The 19,660-nt window shown below is 36.2% G+C and overlaps 1 protein-coding gene across 5 annotated transcripts in view; it reads right to left on the bottom strand.

Moving 5' to 3' along the window:
* Positions 1 to 2,086: 2,086 nt before the first annotated feature.
* SLC2A2 (solute carrier family 2 member 2) overlaps positions 2,087 to 19,660 on the bottom strand; it is a 32,891-nt gene continuing 15,317 nt past the window's right edge. For 3 of the 5 annotated variants that reach the window (XM_036850973.1, XM_036850976.1, XM_036850977.1), the window contains 8 exons: positions 17,500 to 17,624; positions 14,763 to 14,878; positions 13,696 to 13,858; positions 13,022 to 13,209; positions 10,474 to 10,578; positions 6,516 to 6,617; positions 5,653 to 5,856; positions 3,585 to 5,565 (listed from right to left, as the gene is read on the bottom strand). In XM_036850973.1, coding sequence (XP_036706868.1) covers positions 5,365 to 5,565; positions 5,653 to 5,856; positions 6,516 to 6,617; positions 10,474 to 10,578; positions 13,022 to 13,209; positions 13,696 to 13,858; positions 14,763 to 14,878; positions 17,500 to 17,624 — 1,204 coding nt within the window. In that variant the 3' untranslated portion in view covers positions 3,585 to 5,364. Of the gene's footprint in view, positions 5,566 to 5,652; positions 5,857 to 6,515; positions 6,618 to 10,473; positions 10,579 to 13,021; positions 13,210 to 13,695; positions 13,859 to 14,762; positions 14,879 to 17,499; positions 17,625 to 19,660 lie in introns of all 5 variants that reach the window. The other 2 variants (XM_036850974.1, XM_036850978.1) reach the window with 2 other exon arrangements.

Genomic DNA, 19,660 nt, shown 5'->3' on the forward strand with positions numbered 1-19,660 from the left:
TCATTGGAAGTGAAAAATTAAGTCAGATAGAAAGTAAGTCTGATTTAGAAAATTAGTTTGACAATAAGGACTGAGTTTGCCCATTAGGTTATGACAGACATTTTCCATGAATTGAACAAGCTAACAAGCTGTATGTGAGCTCTCATCTGAGGTTTGCTGTGACTAGAGCATGTGATAAAATAGAAGAATTTTATCATATATATGTGAAAATGCATGAAATTAATAATATTTCAATTCTCCCAAACCCTTCTGAGTATATCAGGTTAAGCAAGTTGCCTCTAAATGAAAGATTCAACAATATAACTAATAGTCTTTTAATAAGTCTTGGTAAAGCCTTTTTGGTATGCTGCCCAGAAACTAGGGAGAGAATAATTTTAACAACTGGATAACAAGTCCTTTCACAATACAGGGTCTTTGATTTTAACAAAATTAAAGGGCCCAATTGAGTTATTAGCTGATAGTTTATTAAAAATTACTTTGATGATTAATTTTTATGTCCTTTTTGGCTATAACTTAGAAATAGTTATGGAATTAAATGACATTGGTCCTTCCATTCCTATCTACTTATATATGAAAACAAGATTTTCAATATATCTATAATAACAAAAAGTAATGATAGGACTTATGTTGAACACTGTTTCACATTAGTAATAAGAAATATCTATCCATTAATACTTAAATTATTTGAAGAAAACCCATACTTCTCACTGAGATGAATTTCTAAAATAAATATTTTAAAAATGATAAACGTATATAACTGAGTCACTTTGCTGTACAGCAGAGATTGGCACAATATTGTAAATCAACTATACTTCAATAAAAAAATTAAAAAATAAAAAAATGAATAATTTTATCAAAATTTGTAATATGGATAATTTTCATCAGTTGTGTGCTACTAATTATCATAAATGCTAACTCAATCCAGAAAAGAAAAAGAGGTTAAACATTTTGACCTTTGTAGACACAGGACATTTTTAAAAATTAAAATTCAAATTATAGATATTTTTTGTTGCAGAAACTTAGAATCATCAAAAATATTTTAAAGCATGTGTATTTATTACTTTAGGATAAAATTCTTTGGGGGAAATGGAACAGAAATATGAGAATAGAAAATAATGCAGTAAATTTTCCAACTGTTAAATATAAAAATATATTTATATATATATTTTAAATGGTTATGGTGAGTAACAAATTACTATGGTAATTAAATGCTATTGAATAAATAGAGCATAGCAATTTTAAAATGTAAACATATACTATATTTTGAAAATTATATCCTTGGCAGCTATTTAAACATATGATGAAAAATTTTAGATGTTAACTTAAAAATTTTAAAACCACTAACTTACAGTTCTTCATTTTCTCTCCTTTGTACTATAACTATTTTTTTTCAAATTTTATCCCCTTTATGAGTATGCAGGTGAATGAGGATAGGGACCATGTTTTCTAAGCTTTGTATCTTTTACAAAACTTTAATAAATTGTCTTGTTCATAATAGGAGTGCAATTCAATATTTACTGAATTAAATTATTTCTATTTTCATCAAAGGGAGTCATTCATTCCTCTTCAAATTGTTCTTACCTAGCCTACAGGTTAGTTTTTTCTACTACTGATAATCAAAACAACTGCTTGATGGAAATAAAATTTTGGTTTAAAATGTAACTCACATATTATCTTTAAAATGAGAATAGGAAAGATACTGTGAGAAGGGAATGAGTATATACAATAAACCAATATCAATTTTCTTAAATGTGGTTATTTTCTACATAAAATAAAACAACACAGTATTTGGAAATATACTTATTGACATAAAACTATAGTGTATACATACTATAAATATGTATACATTCATATAGTTTATGTATGTGTATACATACTAGTAGTGTATACATACTAATAAAACAAGTTTATTTTCATGATGATTCTTTCTAATGTGCACTCAATTAGAAAGCAGTAAAAACACCAGCAGATGGCTCAGAGTGGCTGACAATAAACCTTTTCTCTTCAGGTCACTAATACAGAATTGTAATGAAAAATTATATATACTTTACTCAGCACCTTTGCTTAGGACACTGTAAGCACAAGATATTGCCTAATACTCTGCTTTATTTGCTACGTTTGCAACAATAAGCTAGCAAGAAGAAGCAGCTTATGCATGTATACTGGTTGATACACTTTTGCAATTTTTGAGGCTTATCAAGGTTTGGTCTTGCCCTGTGATTTAATCCTATTAAATTACATTTAAATATGATATATAGCATTTTATTTTGTACTTAGTATTAGCCAAAGAAACAATATTACATATAGACCTCTTAAAAAATAACTTAGGCAAAAGCAAGTTTAAAAAATACAATAGAAACTCTTATAACCTACTTAGAAATATCAGATATGGGTTTAAGAGTTAGATAGCCTAATATCTCCCCTAATTCTTACCATTCCCTTGTCATCGTGAGACTGTTGCTTGAAGTAAGAAAATATTACCTTGAATTTATAAAACATTTTCTTATTCAAAACAAAAAATTGGAACTATCTTATATATGACAGTCCTGTATCCTAACAGTATCTTCATGAATACTAATTCTAAGTAACATTTATTGAGCGCCCCCTTTGTACCAGACACTCTGCTTAGCACGTTACGTTTAATCCTCACAACAACTCTCTGAGGTAGGTATATGATTGAGCCCTCTTTACAAAAGAGGCCTACAGTTTGAGGTTCATGGAAGGAAAAAGATGCAGATGGGGATGTTTATACCCTGGTCTTCCTGAACTCCTCAATAGACTGAGCTCCTTGAGGAGGGGCATTCTCTTACTGTGTCTCAGCATGCATTACTGTGCTGATCGTGTAGAGGAGAGTGGGGAGAAGGAAGTGAGAGAAGATCCTTGCATTGGTGTCATGACAGTGGGCAACACTAGACCTAGCTGATGAGTGGCCAGACCAAGAAGTGTAATCATGCTCCGAGCAAGCTAAGAGAAAATCACATTTGTAAGGATGTTAGAGTATGAAAATAATTCCACAAGAATGATAGCATACTATGAAAATTAAACATTCAAACACATGTCTAATTTCCCTGGGATTAAATCTAATTAATAAGTACTGATATTATTATATATTATGATGAATATTGTTGAAAACCTAGGAGTATTTTTTTATCATGTTAAGCTAGTTCCTTTGTCTTAGCCTCTTATTTCATCTTAATGTTTCTTTTCAACTCACTTGTATCTCTGAAAGGAAAAAATTATGAAAGGGAAACAATGTATGCCATTTACATTTCTCTGAGGCAGAAAACTTCAGGGTCTGAATTTTTGGTATTTGTGGTCAATCAGAATAATTAATTAAAATTTAAAAGGGGTCTTTTGGGTTCTTTATTTAAACCTTTACTACTTTATTCTAAATGAGGTCAGGAATAGTGATTAAAGAATGTGAATAAGTCACATTCATCGCCTATAAATATGTTAAATTTCTTTACCAGTGCAGCTTTGGGCTTCTCAAAGGCCATCAGCATCCTGATGCTTCAGCATCCTGAAGAAGACAGGAGCCGCAAGATGAGCCATTTTCCTGCTTCTGCCCTATTCAGAGTCCCTACTTTTTTTTTTTTTAACAGAGGTCACAGTTTAGCAAAAAGGTCTACTGAACAATTTAAGCTCACTTTGACTGTGTTCTGAAGTCCTAAGTGAAAGTAGTTTATCCCAAATTGGCCCAGAGGAAACAAAAATCAAAGTGAAAAGAAATAATTTCATGTTGTTTGGAATGTCAAATTACGTAAAGGTAAACACCTTTGGTCAAAAAAAAAAAAAAAAAAAAAAGGAAAGAAAAAGAAAGGAGAAAAAGAAAAAGAGAAAAAAACAACCCCCCACCAAGTGTTCAGTATTTGTTTTTCCCACTCTTAAAGAAAACTTTTTTAAAAGTGCCTTTCTTTTATGCACATTAAAGCAACTGTAAAAAAGATTGATTCAGTGCTCTACTTTGTGAGGAAAACAGCCTGGAGATACTTTAGCTCCCTGCTAAGCCTTTGGTATCCATCAGAACTGTATTTCCATAGTTGCAAAATTGACTGTAAGTGAAAGTCTGTTCAATTATCTGTGTATTTCCAATTTGTCCACATAAAAGCACTTGTAACAGTGCCTGGCACATAGGTAGTGTACAATAAATGGTAGCAATTGCAATAGAACAGCTTAGATAGCATCCATATACTGCTAAGGCAAAAAAGGAAACATCAAATGGGATGATTGTTTTGTGTTAGGGAACTCAAGTCTTTTCAAGAAAATTAAAAAAGGATATTGATCAAGTCTGAAATTAAACATTCATGAATTTTCAGGAGGCTGCCTTCAGGATCTTCCAACCTTACCTTTTCAACTCTATTTTAAAACATAAGAATTCAGAAAATATTTTTTAACAAACAGAGCAATCTTTTACTTCCAATATCCTAGGTTAGACTGTTCTAACTTACTTGGAGTTTGAGGAGATATACAAAGTGTTTGATTTATCACTATTTGAGTATATTTTATAACACAGCTCAGAAAACCAAGCTGTGCTCAATTAAAAAGCAAGACAAACTATAGCTCAAAGGATTGAACCAGCAAGGAATTAACATGGGTTTATAATAGCTGTTAATATTAACTGATAACCCATGCTAAATGACCAGGTAAAACCTTTTAGTGTTTAATCTTACAAAAACCATTTGGTCATCAAAGTAACAAAAAAAAATTTTTTCCCCAGATACTGAAAGATTTTGGTAAGTCTACCCAAAATAAAAGTTTTTCTTTATAACCATATTTTAATGTGCTTAATAAACTATTCCACATGAAAAATAACAGAAAAAACTTTTTAAGCACAGCACAAATTCTAATGCGCAAGAAAAAAGCTGAGGGGAAAAATTGGAAAAGTTATCAATTTTAACATGGACCTTACTGCCACTAGTCATATCTCCTTTAGTATTGATATGAGGTCTGTGGGTAGGAAAATTCCAACTTAATCGTATTTAAATATGTAAATATTGGTTGTGTCTTCAGGTTTCTAGTCACGTGCAATGAAGCAATAACTCTGAAACTGCTTCAACTTCAGGATACTCTTGTTGTAAAGGACAGCACTAAGAACATTAGAATGTACTTGCCATTTAGTGTACCAAAATGAGCTAGACTTTTTGGTTTACTTAATTATAGAGTCTTACCGCCCAAAATAGATTCTCGAAGTTAAAAAAATACTTTCTTTGTAATATTTGATGACATTTCTGATCAAAGCCTATAACATCTCTTTAAAAAATAAAACAGTACTTCAAGATGTAGATATAAAATTCTCAAAAAAATTGTCATTTAAAAAACACCACTTCTTTCCTGTTTCTGTACCTGTCAAAAAGCAGGTTATCTTTACACAGTCTCTGTAGCTCCAAGGAATTCCATTTCTACAGCAGCTTTTGGTGCTTTGGCTGAAGCACTCTTCTTTTGGAACTCTGCTGCGATTTCCTCAAAGGACTTTCCTTTGGTTTCTGGAACTTTGAAAAATGTAAACAGAGTAAAGGCCAGGACTATACCAGCAAAGAGGAAAAACACATAAGGTCCACAGAAGTCCTGCACAGAGAATAAACAGAGTTCCAATTAGCAGCTCTTCAACCTTATCTTCTGTTCAGTAAATTTGTACAGTATTAGGCTGCTTACCGCAATGTACTGGAAACACAGAGCTATAATGAAATTGCAGGTCCAGTTGCTGAACGCAGCTATTGCTAAAGCAGCAGGGCGTGGTCCTTGACTGAAAAACTCAGCCACCATGAACCAGGGGATGGGGCCTGGTCCAATTTCAAAAAAACTGACAAAGAGGAAGATGGCTGTCATGCTCATGTAACTCATCCAAGCCAATTTATTCTGAGGAGAAAACAGAAACAAAGCAAAAGTGGAACTGACATTGACTGCTTCTTCCTTTAGCTAGGTAGATTCTCATTGAGTTCAGAGATGACATAGCTCCCTTCTTGATGTGTTTATATTCAATTAAGTATAAGTTATTCTAGTCATAGACAAGTTTATTAGTCATCCTTAAATCTTTTGTGCTATAGGAAATCCTCTGGATTAGGATTTTCCATGACTCTTAGTCACTCTTTTCCTGCAAAAGAGGAAAAGCAAGGATCCAGTGACCTTTGCTTCTACTCACACCAAGGTTGCTAGACAGGATGCATGACCTCCTGTAAAGCAGTGGATGCTGGTGCTGGGCTGGAAAGGTCTAGGTGCTTGTCCAAGGTCACACAGGCAGCCAAGTGGCAGAGCCAGGATTAGAACCTGGTTGGGCTAATCCCAGAGCTTGCGCTCTACTATTATATACACTGCCTCTCTGGGTAACAAGCACAATTTACCTGCTGATGTTCTATATTTAAACCCCTAAACTAATTCTCTTTTTCTTTACATTTCGCCTTTGTATTATATGCTGTTCCTCTTGCTTTATTTCGTAAGTCAATCTCAAACGTTTAACCTGCAGCTCAGAAGTGCTATCATATGGTAACCAAAAATCTCAGTGCAGGCACCAAACTCACCAGTAGCACAAGTCCCACCGACATGAAGATGGCACAAACAAACATCCCACTCATTCCGATTAAAAACAGAGAGCGGCGCCCTGCCTTCTCCACAAGGAATACCTAGGAAAATTTTAAAACACATTGGCTTTATACTTAAATCGTTTTTACTGCCAAAGAGATCATTTCAATTTATACAGCTGGAAAGAGGCCGTTCTGTTATTCCGTTTTACAGATGTGGAACTCAGGAGGGGAGTGACTCTTGCCTGGGGTGGCAGAGCTGGTCTCAGTGAACAGAGGTGATTAACAAATACTGGCTTCCTTTCGTCACATTGATTTGAACAGGCCATTCTAGAGAAAGAACCATAGCATTACCACCACCTGATGTTTATCACTTTGGGTACAATATTTAGAGACTGGACATCTTGGATCTCTCCCAATATATTTCCTGTAGACTTAAAATACGAAGGTCCTACATAAAAATGACATTAATTTCCCTTCTGATAATTATCCTAAGTTATAATTGCAAGGGTTTGAGCACTGCAGACCCCTGAAACAGTACAACTGTTGATGTGTTAACTATTCTCATCCAACTTTCTTACTGCAAATAAAGTCAAACTGTGACCACTCAGGGGCAGCATACGGAATTTGATGGCCTTACCAAAATAGTCAGGTCCGCATTTTTCTGGTGAGCCTAAATGTACCTGGTGCTGGTAATGAACTATCCACTTGAAAAGATAAGACTTTAAAGCAAAAGGTTAAAGTGCTTTCTTATCCTAATTCAGGAGATTTGGCGTCGATTCCTTTGGTCTGTGGATCTTTGCACTAATGATTAAGATTTACAATTAGCCAGGACCAGAGTTTGTTGAATAGACTCTTGCTTGATCCTTGGAATACTGACAAGGTTGGTGAGTCACACACACAAAAACTACCTGTCATAATTTCTCACTTCAGTGAGTAAATTGGTTAGGCTCATAAATCTATCAGTAAATCAACAGCAATCCAATACCCTTAGTATAGTGAGCTTTGGCTCTGAAAATATCTGAGAAACATTTCTTTTCACCTACAATGAAAGCCCCTTTCATCTCAGAGGCATTTCATATTAGAGTTTCAAATCACTTCCGGGTGGTAAGCAAGGAGCCACATTAAAAAAAATTTTTTTTTAAATTTTCTTTATTTTTTTGGCTCTGTGGAGTCTTAGTTGCAGCATGCGGGATCTTTCGTTGTGGTGCGCGGGCTTCTCTCTTAGTTGTGGTGTGCAGGTTTTCTCTCACTAGTTGAGGCGTGCGGGTTCCAGAGCGTGTGGGCTCTGTAATTTGTGGTACGTGGGCTGTCTTGTTGAGGCGCTCCAGCTCAGTAGTCGCGGAGCACGGGCTCTAGGGTGTGCGGGCTTCAGTAGCTGTGGCTCACGGGCTCTAGAGTGCAAGCTCAATAGTTGTGGCGCACGGGCTTAGTTGCCCCGTGGCATGTGGGATCTTAGTTCCCTGACCAGGGATCAAACCCGCGTCCCATGCATTGGAAGGTGGCTTCTTTACCACTGGGCCACCAGGGAAGCAAGGAGCCCACATTTAATTGTTGAGAAAAAAGTGGGAAAAACAAACCTTTCTCAAGTTCATAAAATTTCTCTATATATTTTGACTCTTTAATTATGACTTTTAAATCTGATTTGATGACACCATGTCAAGCTGCCAAGAAAACTGGAGGATTTCTTCAGGAATAAGGACTTTTACTGTGTCTGTTTCTTCCATTTCTGAACAATTATTGTTAATAGGATTATAAACTCTAAAACTACATGCCTTGAAAATTGAGTTGGACTCCCTCCTTGGGGCTAGGTGAGCACTAAGGAAGGGGTGTGATACAGGGTGAGATTTGGTCAGGGGCCAGAGATGTCTACCTGACCTTAATTCTCATTTTCGCTGCGGACACTGTACATTGCTCAGATCCTGGATGCCTACTTGGAGCCACTCTTTCTCCTCTAGACCCATGTTGCCTTCCAGTTCCCTTTATATTCTTCCTGTTTTGTTTTCTCACTCAAGATTACAGGCTCCCTTATACCAGCTCATTAGTTTAAAAGAAAATATGGAAATGTGGAACATAATTCAGCATCGAGTTAGGAAAGTCTATCTCTTTCTCCAAGTACTCATCCAGAAAAAAAAGATTGATTATGTTCCTTCCAAATTGTTGAAATATTAATATGTTATCAGTACATATTCCTAATTGCACATCTTTATTTGAAAGGATACACGGAATTCGGTAACATTGGTTGATTTTGGCGAGAGAAACTGGATGACTGAGAGGCTGTCCTTTTTGTACTTCTTTGAACTTTAAAACAACTTTTCAAAAACAAATATAATTAAAAATGTTAACTGTTATCTGTAGTCCTGGAGGGTTAATTAGACAGCTGATTAGAGTTGACTTTTTAAAATTATGTCAGTCATGCAAAAACTTTCACAGAATAAAAGGATGAGTTCAAAAACGATATATTCAAAATAATCAAGGCTCTATTTTCAAAACAACTCCTCCCACTCCATGGGGCTGGCTGGTGGGGGGGAGGACAAAAATGGAATTCTGCAGTAGTTTTCTCTTTAGGCATTCTTAGAGTTTGGGTTACCCTGATCTTGATAACATGATGCTTTACATAGCAAATCCTGTTACACGTAAAATGTTTTAATCAGAGTCTCTATATGAGAAAAATATGTTGAAGTGGGATTTGCAAAAATATTATCTCAGGAGGCAAAAGAATGAGAATAGTCCCTTGGATTCCATCCTAGTACCAACCCTTTATTGGTTTAGAGTGGCCTTTTGGATTGAACAGGCATTATCTCTAAAGGCATTTCTACGGAAGAACTGGTGTTCCCTTATTATCTGTTCTTCGTCTCTTTCCAAGGTCCAGTTCTGTTTAATGTGGTCTGGACAAACCTGCCTTTTGATCTAGGTAGCCAGGCTGTAATTTATTGACTACTCTAGGTAATAGTTAAAAGTCCATGTGCAGAGAACGAAAAGCAAGTGACTAAAGTATATTGAGTATATAGCACTGTGACCAAAATTAAAAAGCACAAGCTTTTTTAACATCTGCATTCAAAGATAAAAATACGCTCAATTATCCTCATTTTAAAGTGAGTTACGTTAGTTGGGAAGTTTGGGGGGTTTTGTTGTTGTTTTTTGTTTACTTTAATTCTTAGATTGTTATATTAAATATTATTACTGTCAATATACTGAATTGTTCCTTAGATAAGGTATTTGGTCTTAAGAAGAGTATATGACCTCTTCCCTTGTTGAAAAAAATTTTAAAAAGTATATAATAACATTTGACATTTGAAAAAAGTTACATTTCAAAAATAGCAATAACATTTCAAGTTATAAACCGCTTCTATTCCGTCCTCTCATAATATCACAGTCATATACATCACCAGAAGCCATGGCCTTGTGAACTACCTGGAAGTTCTGCCCAATGGCCTAACATCATAAGAATTTACTGAATCAGTTTAATTTTGCTAGAGGCTTAGATATCTAATTGAGAGGACCATGTTTATTTTTAAAATGTTTTTTCTAAGATGTCAGGATAAAAATTTTCAACCATGGAAGGAGAGGATCTAGGATCCAATGTTGATAGAAATGACAAGCTGTTTGCTAATACCAAGGGGCTTAAGTACAGAGCAAAGGAGAAAGAGCCCAGGTATTTACACAAAAATACCAAGCGTCTGTGTCCCCAAGTGAGTTACTAATTCACAAATGAGTGACAAATGACATCTTCAGCAGATAAGGAGGACCAGTGATCCACCTGTTCAGTTATGCCTAATCTCAATACGGTGGTTGGTTATTCACATATAGGACTCTTCCTGTGACCCACTTGGTTCTGTCTACATACCCACTACATGTGGACAATAAGTCATAGGTCACTTTTATATTACAAGGTTATTTTACTCCCATTTCTGGACTGAGGAACAAGCAGAATATTTATATAGAGTATTTTACTTACGGAGAGAGCAGTGAAAACTGTGTTGACAGCACCAACTCCAATGGTTGCATAAACAGGTTGGCTGATTCCAGCTGTCTGAAAAATGCTGGTTGAGTAGTAAAATATCTGCAAAATAATAATAGTTTAGCCTTAATCAAGAAGCCTAGCACTCATGGCTTTAAAGCAAGAGTTATTTTAGTTTGTTTATTTTTAGGTGTTTCAATGGAACCAGGGTCCCTAGAACTCCCAAAAGGCTTTATCCACCCTCTTCTTCCAGGGAAGGAGAAACCACAATCTTCCTTCAGTGTGTAAAGCTTCCAGTCACTTAAAAGTTCTCCTTATATTTAGCTGAAAACTCTACATCTGCACTTTATTTTTTTGTTAAAGTATAAAATACATGCAAAAAAGTACACATATCGTTTTAAGTGTACGGCTCAATTAATTTTCACAAACTAAACACACCTGTATAGTCTAGATCAAAAATAAGTCATTTCCTGCCCTCCAGAAGCCCCCTAAATGTCACCCTTTTCTCAAAGGAAACGCTTTCAACTTCTATCCTTATAGATAAATTTTGCCTAGTCTTGTACTTGATATAAATGGAACCACATAGTGTGTATTTTGTATCTGGCATCAACATTACGTTTGTTAGAATTATCCATATTGTTGTATTTTCAGGCTGTTCATTATCATTGCTGTTTAGTGTATAATTGTATTAATACACCACAATTTAGTTACTCATTCTACTATTGATGGGTATTTAGGTAGTTATCATTTAGAGTGGTTATGAATAGTGCTGCTATGAACATTCTAGTACAAGCCTTTTGGTAAAATATGTATACATTTACACCTAGGAATAGAATTGTTGGGTTGTAGTGTATGCATGTTCTCAGCTTTGATAGATACTGCCAAACAGTTTTCCAAAGAAGTTGTGTCACATACATACTACTATATATAAAATAGATAGCTAATGGGGACCTACTGTGTAGCACAGGGAACTCTACTCAGTACTCTGTAATGGCCTATATGGGAAAAGAATCTAAAAAAAGAGTGGATATATGTATTTGTATAACAGATTGCTGTACACCTGAAACTAACACAACACTGTAAATCAATTATACCTCAATAAAAATTAAAAAAAAAAAGTTGTATCGATTTGTACTCTCACCAGTGTGTATAAGAGTTCTGCTTGTCATTGCATGTAACCCAAAATTTTCCACCAATCTCAGTGGATGGAGAAATCTGATTCCCAACCTCCCTAATAGGCTTTATTATTTAGTTATGTCCGTATGTTTATAATAGTCTTTTAGATCATCTTTTTTGTTCTGTCATCTTCCATCAGTTCCTTTCCCACATAACATGTCCTGCTGCTGGTGCCTCTTCCTGCAGACATGGCTGACGCAGGAGGACTGTTCAGGCTGTGTTCAGTGAGGAGTGGATTACTCACTGCACACCAGCCCACCATTTTAGGATACCTGACAGCCTGTGGTTCGACACTTCCTGGCTGCCTCTGAGTCAGGCACTGGGATGCAAGCTAAAGCAGGGAGGTTTAGAGAGATTAAGTGTTGTGCTATTGGATATACAAGCAGAGCTGAGAGAGAGGATACAGATTCGGTCTCTGAGCCCCAAAGTTATAAAGAGTTAAGAGATAAAAAATGAGTGTCAAGGACCTGTTAAAGGAGGATGGAGACCACAGCAGAGCAGCATTCACTTTGTGGAGTGAGGCTCAGGTCTTCTTTTGCTTCAACTCATGCTTCAACTTTTGCTTTCTTTGCTTCCCCCAAGTCTCTGCCCATGCATCAGTCACCCCCAAAGTGTCTTTGTGAATCTAGGATTGGCTCACTATAAAAGCCCAAACCACATTTTTAACAGCAATGAAAGGGGATAAGTGATTTTCTTTATCTAGTTTCTAAACAAATGCTTAATTTTTTTCTGCTAGTAGCTAATTGTCAGTAGAACAATTTTAGTCTGCATAATACGAGAATTTCAATTCAAAACCTAAATGCTAGCTAGTTTAGTACTCAGAATGTTTTTCAGTCATGTCTTTTCTATTACCCTTACTCACCAATATCATGTCAGTTCACTCTATTGTTTATTTTGTGTGCTATCTCCCCAAATAGAGTGCAAGTTTCTTGGATAGCAGGAAACTTCTTTGCACCAGGCTATCTGGTATACTTCATTTCAATAGACAGAGGGAATCATGGAATCCTTTTGCTTAGGCTATCAGAAATCCTAAATTTGATACTCAACTCTGGAAGCCCCTTGTAATTTAGTCTTCTAGTTATATTTATTCTCCTTTTCCCTCTTTTGTATTCATTATGACTTGCCTTTTAACCTTCATCATAGTAGACATGCAGACCATTGATTATTGACATTGAAAAAAACTGTAAGCTGATTTTAGAAGGCAGATGAGTCAAGACAAAAAATTAATGCTCATTCAATATATTTGTTGTAGTAAGACATGTGATGTCAACATTTTAAAGTATCCTTTAGTTATTTAAACTCAAACCCCTTTCCTCATCTATCTTAATTCACTTTGCTCTTAAGAGTTAGGGGACGTTCTTAAACTTACCCCATTGATTCCAGAAAATTGCTGAGCCATGTGCAGCATCAATGCCACTAGAATAGGCTGTTGGTAGCTGGAATTGGTGAAGAGCTGAACTATGGAGACTTTCTTTTCACTTGATGCTTCTTCCCTTTCTTTTCTCATCTCATTGATGTCTTTGGTGACATCATCACATCCTCTGAGTCTCTTCAAGCCTGTTCCCCAAAATGATCAGGTTGACACAACTCAGGTCAAAACAAAAATAAATTTATTTGTATTATGTTATTGAAAGAGCTACAGTTCTGCATAGCCCTTTCTGGTACTTAATAGCATGGGTGTTGGAAATTCTTTCTTGTTAAATTAAATCCTGCTTTTTTATTTCTCAAAAAAGCAGAACATTTCCCTTCATCTTATGACAAACAAAATTGTGATCCTCATTATCATAGAAGGATAATGTAGGAAAGTCTTTTAGAAGTCTCTGTATGTGGATTTTCTATTCGGGTTTGGTGAATGTTTATGGTTGCAAAATGGCATGCACCAGTCATATTAAGTGATCTTGCATATTCTTCTTACATATAATCACTGACTTCATTTGGAAAGCACTGGTACCAATTTCATGAGTATCCATTCATGCACACTCTTTCTCATTAGCTGATAGTTCCAAAACAATAGGAAGAAGGTAAAACCACCCATAGACTTACTTTTCTTTGCTTTGGCTTCCTCATCCAACTTGATGTAAAGGTATCTGGGGCTTTCTGGACAGAAGAAGAGCAGCAAAGATTGCAAAACAGCTGGCACAGCAGACAGACCAAGCAGGATGTGCCACAGCTCATGATTGCCCAGGATAAAGTCGAGGCCAACGATCTGAAAAGTCAGGGAGGAAGCATATCAACTGCACATCACTTTGGATCTGCTTTCTGAAACAATTTGTTGAAAAAGCACATTGGCTATTTGATAGTAATCCCTGACAACTGTGACTCACGTATGCACAAGCATGCACAAGATGAAAACTACTGCTAGTGTGTCTCATCTGAACTGAATTATGGACTCCTTGTTTTACAAAGAATTCACCTAGATTTGTTTTCATTAACTCCTATGGGACATTTAGGATGAGAATCAACCAAACTTTTAAGCACACATTTGATATCTAAAACAACAGCAAAAATCGTGGATCTTTGGACCTTTGTTAAAAAAATTTCTTCTTACATTACCCAGAACTTAAATAGAATGGGGTTACATAGATAAAACAATTACTCTGATGAGAACTAGTTTTGTGATCCCTACTGCAAGTAGTTTATCCTCTGGATAGCCATAGGTTTGAGGTTCTAGGACTCCCTCTGAGAACGTAGGACAGAAGGAAAGAATACAGTCAGCTGAACAAAAACTGCTATTGTAAGCATTTGCATATTAAATTTGAGCAGGTAAGATGCTCAGAACAAAGGAAACCTGGGTAGGCAAAATTTTGAAATTTTTTATTCCTTGAAATATAAATGGAATAATTAAATTCTAGAATAGCTCCAGCAGTTCAAGACTTGGCTTACCAGGTCACCTCCAGTGCCAACCCCACCACAACTCCAAGGGGAAAAGTGAGGAGTGGAGTAGTAGTACTTTAGCTTTGAGCTAAAAAGCCTATGTCTCTATACCACCTCCACTACCACCTGTGGAACTGCCTTTTTCCTCTGTGTTGTTCTACAGTGAGAGTGGACAATCAGGGAAGGAGAAGTTGGGTAAAGTAGAGGATGGGTGAGGAAGGGGATGGGAGTTTTACCTGACTAATAAGAATGCCTGTGACAATGGCCAGCTGATGAAGGGCACCAATAGCACCCCTGAGCGTGGTTGGAGCAATTTCACCAATGTACATTGGAACCAAGCCTGAAATTAACCCTAAATGAAACATGAACATAAACGTTAAAGTGTAGCAAGGACTATCTCAATAACAATAATTTTGTTTAAGTACAGTCAATATTCTGCTGAAACTCCCTTCCTGAGTTCATTGGAAGGAAGAGCCCTTGTCACCAACAATTACACACCGTTTACGCAAAGAATGTTTGTTGATGCGACTCCAAATGAAGTTGTAGTTGGATATACAAAGAGAAAGGAATGGTTAGTGATGCATTTGGCAATTATTCATAGCATTGTCTTATTTAGTTAAAAAAAATCCATGTTAATATTGAGTTTGTACCATAATGCCTTAGGTTATCTTCAGAAAAGAGACTGAAGAATGCTTTAACAATATTCTTAAAAACACAATAATATTCTCACTCTAGATTTGTGGGATTAAAGGAAATTAGAACTTATCTAGGCCAACTTCTTTACTTGATAAAGGTGAGAAACCACTTAGCCAAGATCACAGTGCAATAGAGTGTTAGTGGAGAACTACAAGCCCTGTCTGAGTTTCCACAATGTGGAGGTGCCTCAAGATCACAGTTGAGTTGGCCAGGCTGAGGGGGAAGGTGGAAGGGGTTGAGGAACTCAGAGGCTCTTCCCCCAATCACTCCAACCAGAGCAAACCTAGCTTCTTTATTTTCTCCAAATAATAGGCTTCAGAAAAGATTTTATTTGCATAAAGACTTCTGGTGCTTAAAGGAATACTGAAATTTAAAAAGCTCTAGGGCATTCTGCCTTCTATAGTTTTCCTAGTTGCAGATGTAATCAGTCATGTTGGAAATGGTGGAGTATCTAGCCATTTGCTGAGTGCATAAAAAGGTCAGTGACTATCAATGAGCAAGGCTGAATGCGATGTTTGGCATTTTCTTAAGAATTTAAAAGTAAGATTTGTCAGAGACTTCCTCTTAGAGAGACGGCCTGCCTATCAAATATATAGAAGATGCTTTGAGGAATTGTTTCAATATTTTTTTTCAATATTTTTTAAGGCTTCAAATTGTTCTTAATATCACATGAACATTTACATGATTGATACAGCATCTGAATTTCTGCTTTTACATGTAACTCTAATGTGTGGTCTGTTGATCTTAAAGAAGAAGGGGAAAAAACCCCATTTGTTTGGTCCTATTCTAGGCTGTACTATTTTTCTGTAATGCCTAACATTGTACCCCAAGAACAGAAAGTGCAGGTAAGCTCACAGGTCTGAAGTCACATGAACCTGAAGTCAAATTGTATTTCCTATAAGTTTTAGCAATTTTAATGCTCATAATAGGATCAGACATAATTTTAAAAGGTGGTTGGAGAGTACAAGTTACTTGGCTATGCTAGTGATAGGTTGCTCCATGTTATGTTTACAGCATTTATTTTCAACTTTACCAAAAATATTTTGTAATTTTTTTCTTGCTATATTTTAAAAAATAGAGAGAAAAGATAGAAGAATCATGATTTGGACTTCTTTGATTGTGTTATTATTTGCATTTTACAGAAGAGGAAACTGAGTCTCACATTCAATTACTAAGGCCAGACAGAGACAGTGCCAGAATCGATTCACTCTGAATCCAAAGCTTTTTCCACAAGTGGGGTGACTCTTTACCTGGATCAAGCTACCCTTTCAGTTATTTTTATTAGCAATGAAAACAACAAAAAGAGACAAGTAATCTTAGACTTTTGTTTCAACTGATCATTGAAGATGCATGGAATTATAGTCTTTCCTCTTTGCAGGTAAAATTGTTAAAAATATTTTATACACCATTTTGTGCCCTCACCTTTCCTCTCCCAACCCCAGTGGATATTATTAGTGGCTATGATTTGGGACAATGGGTGTCGCTGGGATTGAGAAGCAAAGATTTGACTATTTTAGAGAATGCACGATCCTCCCTTTCTGCTGATAAGTTGCTTCAGGTAGTTTGCAAAGCTGTCTCCAAGAAATAGTGATTCAGCTGTTTAGATGTGAAGTTCTTAGGAGGAGCACCCTTCCTCCATTCTGAGCCCCGCTACCAACTGATTCTGCCTGATTCCCTCTCCGCATGGTCAGCACCACTTTAACCCTTCAACCAGCTACATGTGGAAGCATTTAGGGCTAGGGAATGTGGTCTGAGAGATGGGCCAGGATGTCAGGGTCTTTCCAGATAGGAGAGACAGAGACATCAGTGGCCAGGTAGGCCATAAGGGTAGAGTTAGGGGTCTGGGCATAGCAGTCTTCCACTGTCGACTGAACAACGGGAGTAATGATAACAGCTAGCACATTTGGCAGTTTGCTGTAGTCAGATTCTAGCTGAACACTTATTCTCACAAGAATCTCCAGGAGGTAGATACTGTTATCCTTCTCACTTACTGGATAAGGAAACAAAGTTAAATAATTTGTCTTAGATCATACGACTAGAAATGCTGTCATTGCTGTGGATAAGAATATACCCTTACAACTCCACTTACTGTTCCCAAACCTCCCTGACTCAGGACTACAACTTTATGTTACTGCCTTTCCCTTTCACGATGTCACTCAAGGCTCAAAAAAATTCCCTACATGTAACCACATCTGCCTTCAGAATAATTTTCAGGTGTGTGTATGTGTTTGTGTGGGAGTGTGCGTGTGTGTGTATGCGTGTGTGTGCATGACTTACCACAGTAGAGTCCTGATATGCCTCTTCCTGAAATTATAAGAATGTGAGATGGTCCCAATTTCGAAAACCCCATCAAGAGAGCTCCAACTAATGAGAGAATGTTTGCTACCAACATGGCTTTGATTCTGAAAATTTGAAAAGCAAGGATTATAAATTTAGCATCAAAACTTGGTAAAATTGTTTGCTTTCAGAGCATGCTGAGATTTTTACCTAAGACTGAATATTTTAATTTTGCTGATAGAGCTAGTTGGGGAATCTTAAACCATGATTGCTACTTTGATCTGTCTGTGGGTTAAAGCATTAACAATAAGTAATATATATATAATGAGAGAATTTGGGTTGCATGTACCTGATCTCCACATTTTGATAGAGATGATTCAATTGTAATGATGACTGGTTTGCCTTAAGGTAACACTTCTGACACCTTTTCAAATAGTTAACAATTAAGTTTTCTAGAAGTTGATTGTTTTAAACAATAATTGCCTGGTGATAGCGAAATTTAATTCCGTAGTTGTAATCTATGACATCCCTTTTTTTTTCTTTTAATGGTACAAGTTTTTAGTTGATATAGATCATGAAAGGAACTTTCAAAGTTAAGTTTTCTTTAGTATGAATTATTTGGAAGTAAATTAAAACATGCTTTTACTTTAAGCCTTATCATAGAGAACTATAGTTATCCCTATTTTATCATTGTATGCCAGCATATTTCCAGAATCTATGAATTAATGTCAACCAATGTAAAATATGTAATAAAGCTGACAATAGCAACAAAAACATCATTTTCAAAATTAATCATATGAAAATTGACATTTGCAGGTATCTGATACTCTTCCTCCTGTTAAATGGGAAAGTGAGGTACACAAAAACCTTCTTCAAAGTTCAGTCGATGCTAAGGCCAATAAAGGAATTTGAGTGAACAGGTGTGAAAATTTTTGTCCCACAAAGAAATGTAGGTATCTTGTTATGCTCTATTTCAGTGTTTCAAACTTTAATAGGTGAGCTTTTTCTAAGCAAGTATCTTAAACACCAAACAGATTTTTTTTTTTTTCTGGAAAATAAAACTATATAATCTCATACTGCAATGATTGCCCAAAAAACCATGTGATAGGCTGGATAATACCCCACAAGAGTCCACATCCTAATCTTCAGACCCTGGGAATATGTTACTTTATATGGCAAAGGGATTTTGCAGATTGATTAAATTAAGGATTTTGAATTGAAGAGATTATCCAGTCGGGCCCAATGATGTAATCACGACTATCCTTATACTAGGAAGGCAGAAGAGAAGGTGATGTGATGAAAGAAATAAAGCTTGTAGTGATGTGCTCTGAAGATGGAGGAAGGGGCCACAAGCCAAGGAACAGAAATGGTCACCAGAAGCTGGGAAAGGGAAAGGAAATGGACTCTTCCTCAGAGCCTCCAGAAAGAATGAGCCCTGCTGACACTGTGACTTCAGCCAAGTGAAACTGAATTTGGGTCTCCAAAACTGTAAGGAAACAAATTTGTGTTGTTTTAAGCCATTAAGTTTGTAGTAATTCATTAGAGCAGTAACGGCAAACTAGTATATGCAAGTTATCAACTACCCAGAGACAGGTAAAAAGAGTGCTTTAGAGCTGACCAGCTTCAGAACTGCATAGTAGAAAAAGACAGGGGTGTTTCTCTGTGAAGTGCTTTTTCTTTACACAAGGACAGAGGGCAGGCAAATTCAATAATTTACCCTAGGAAACTGTTACTAGCTAGCTAATAGTATATTCCATTAGGCGGGAAAAAGATAAAAAGTCGTAAAAGAGATAGATAGCCTGAAAGTATTTTTGATGCCGGATTGCTCTAAAGTCCCTCTTCCTTACCACCGGTGGATGCTGGAGCACTCTATACACCTTAAAGGATTTTAACTTCTGCTCAGACGTGAGAAATGGCCAAGAATAAATAATCTAAAAATACACAAAATGGTTGAATCAGGGAGAAAGAAATATATGTCTAAGTATATTTCTTTAAATCTTGCTCTAAATACTTCTGTAGGCATAGGCTTCTTCATCATCATCATCTACACTTGCTGCCTTCTCACTTTGTGCCAAGCAGTGTACTAAACCTTTTATATTCATTTTAATTTAATCCTTACAATAATGCCACGAGGGAGGTATTTTTTTCCCCACATTGCAGA

The sequence above is a fragment of the Balaenoptera musculus genome, chromosome 4 (genome assembly GCF_009873245.2).
Source record: "Balaenoptera musculus isolate JJ_BM4_2016_0621 chromosome 4, mBalMus1.pri.v3, whole genome shotgun sequence".
Taxonomy (NCBI): domain Eukaryota; kingdom Metazoa; phylum Chordata; class Mammalia; order Artiodactyla; family Balaenopteridae; genus Balaenoptera; species Balaenoptera musculus.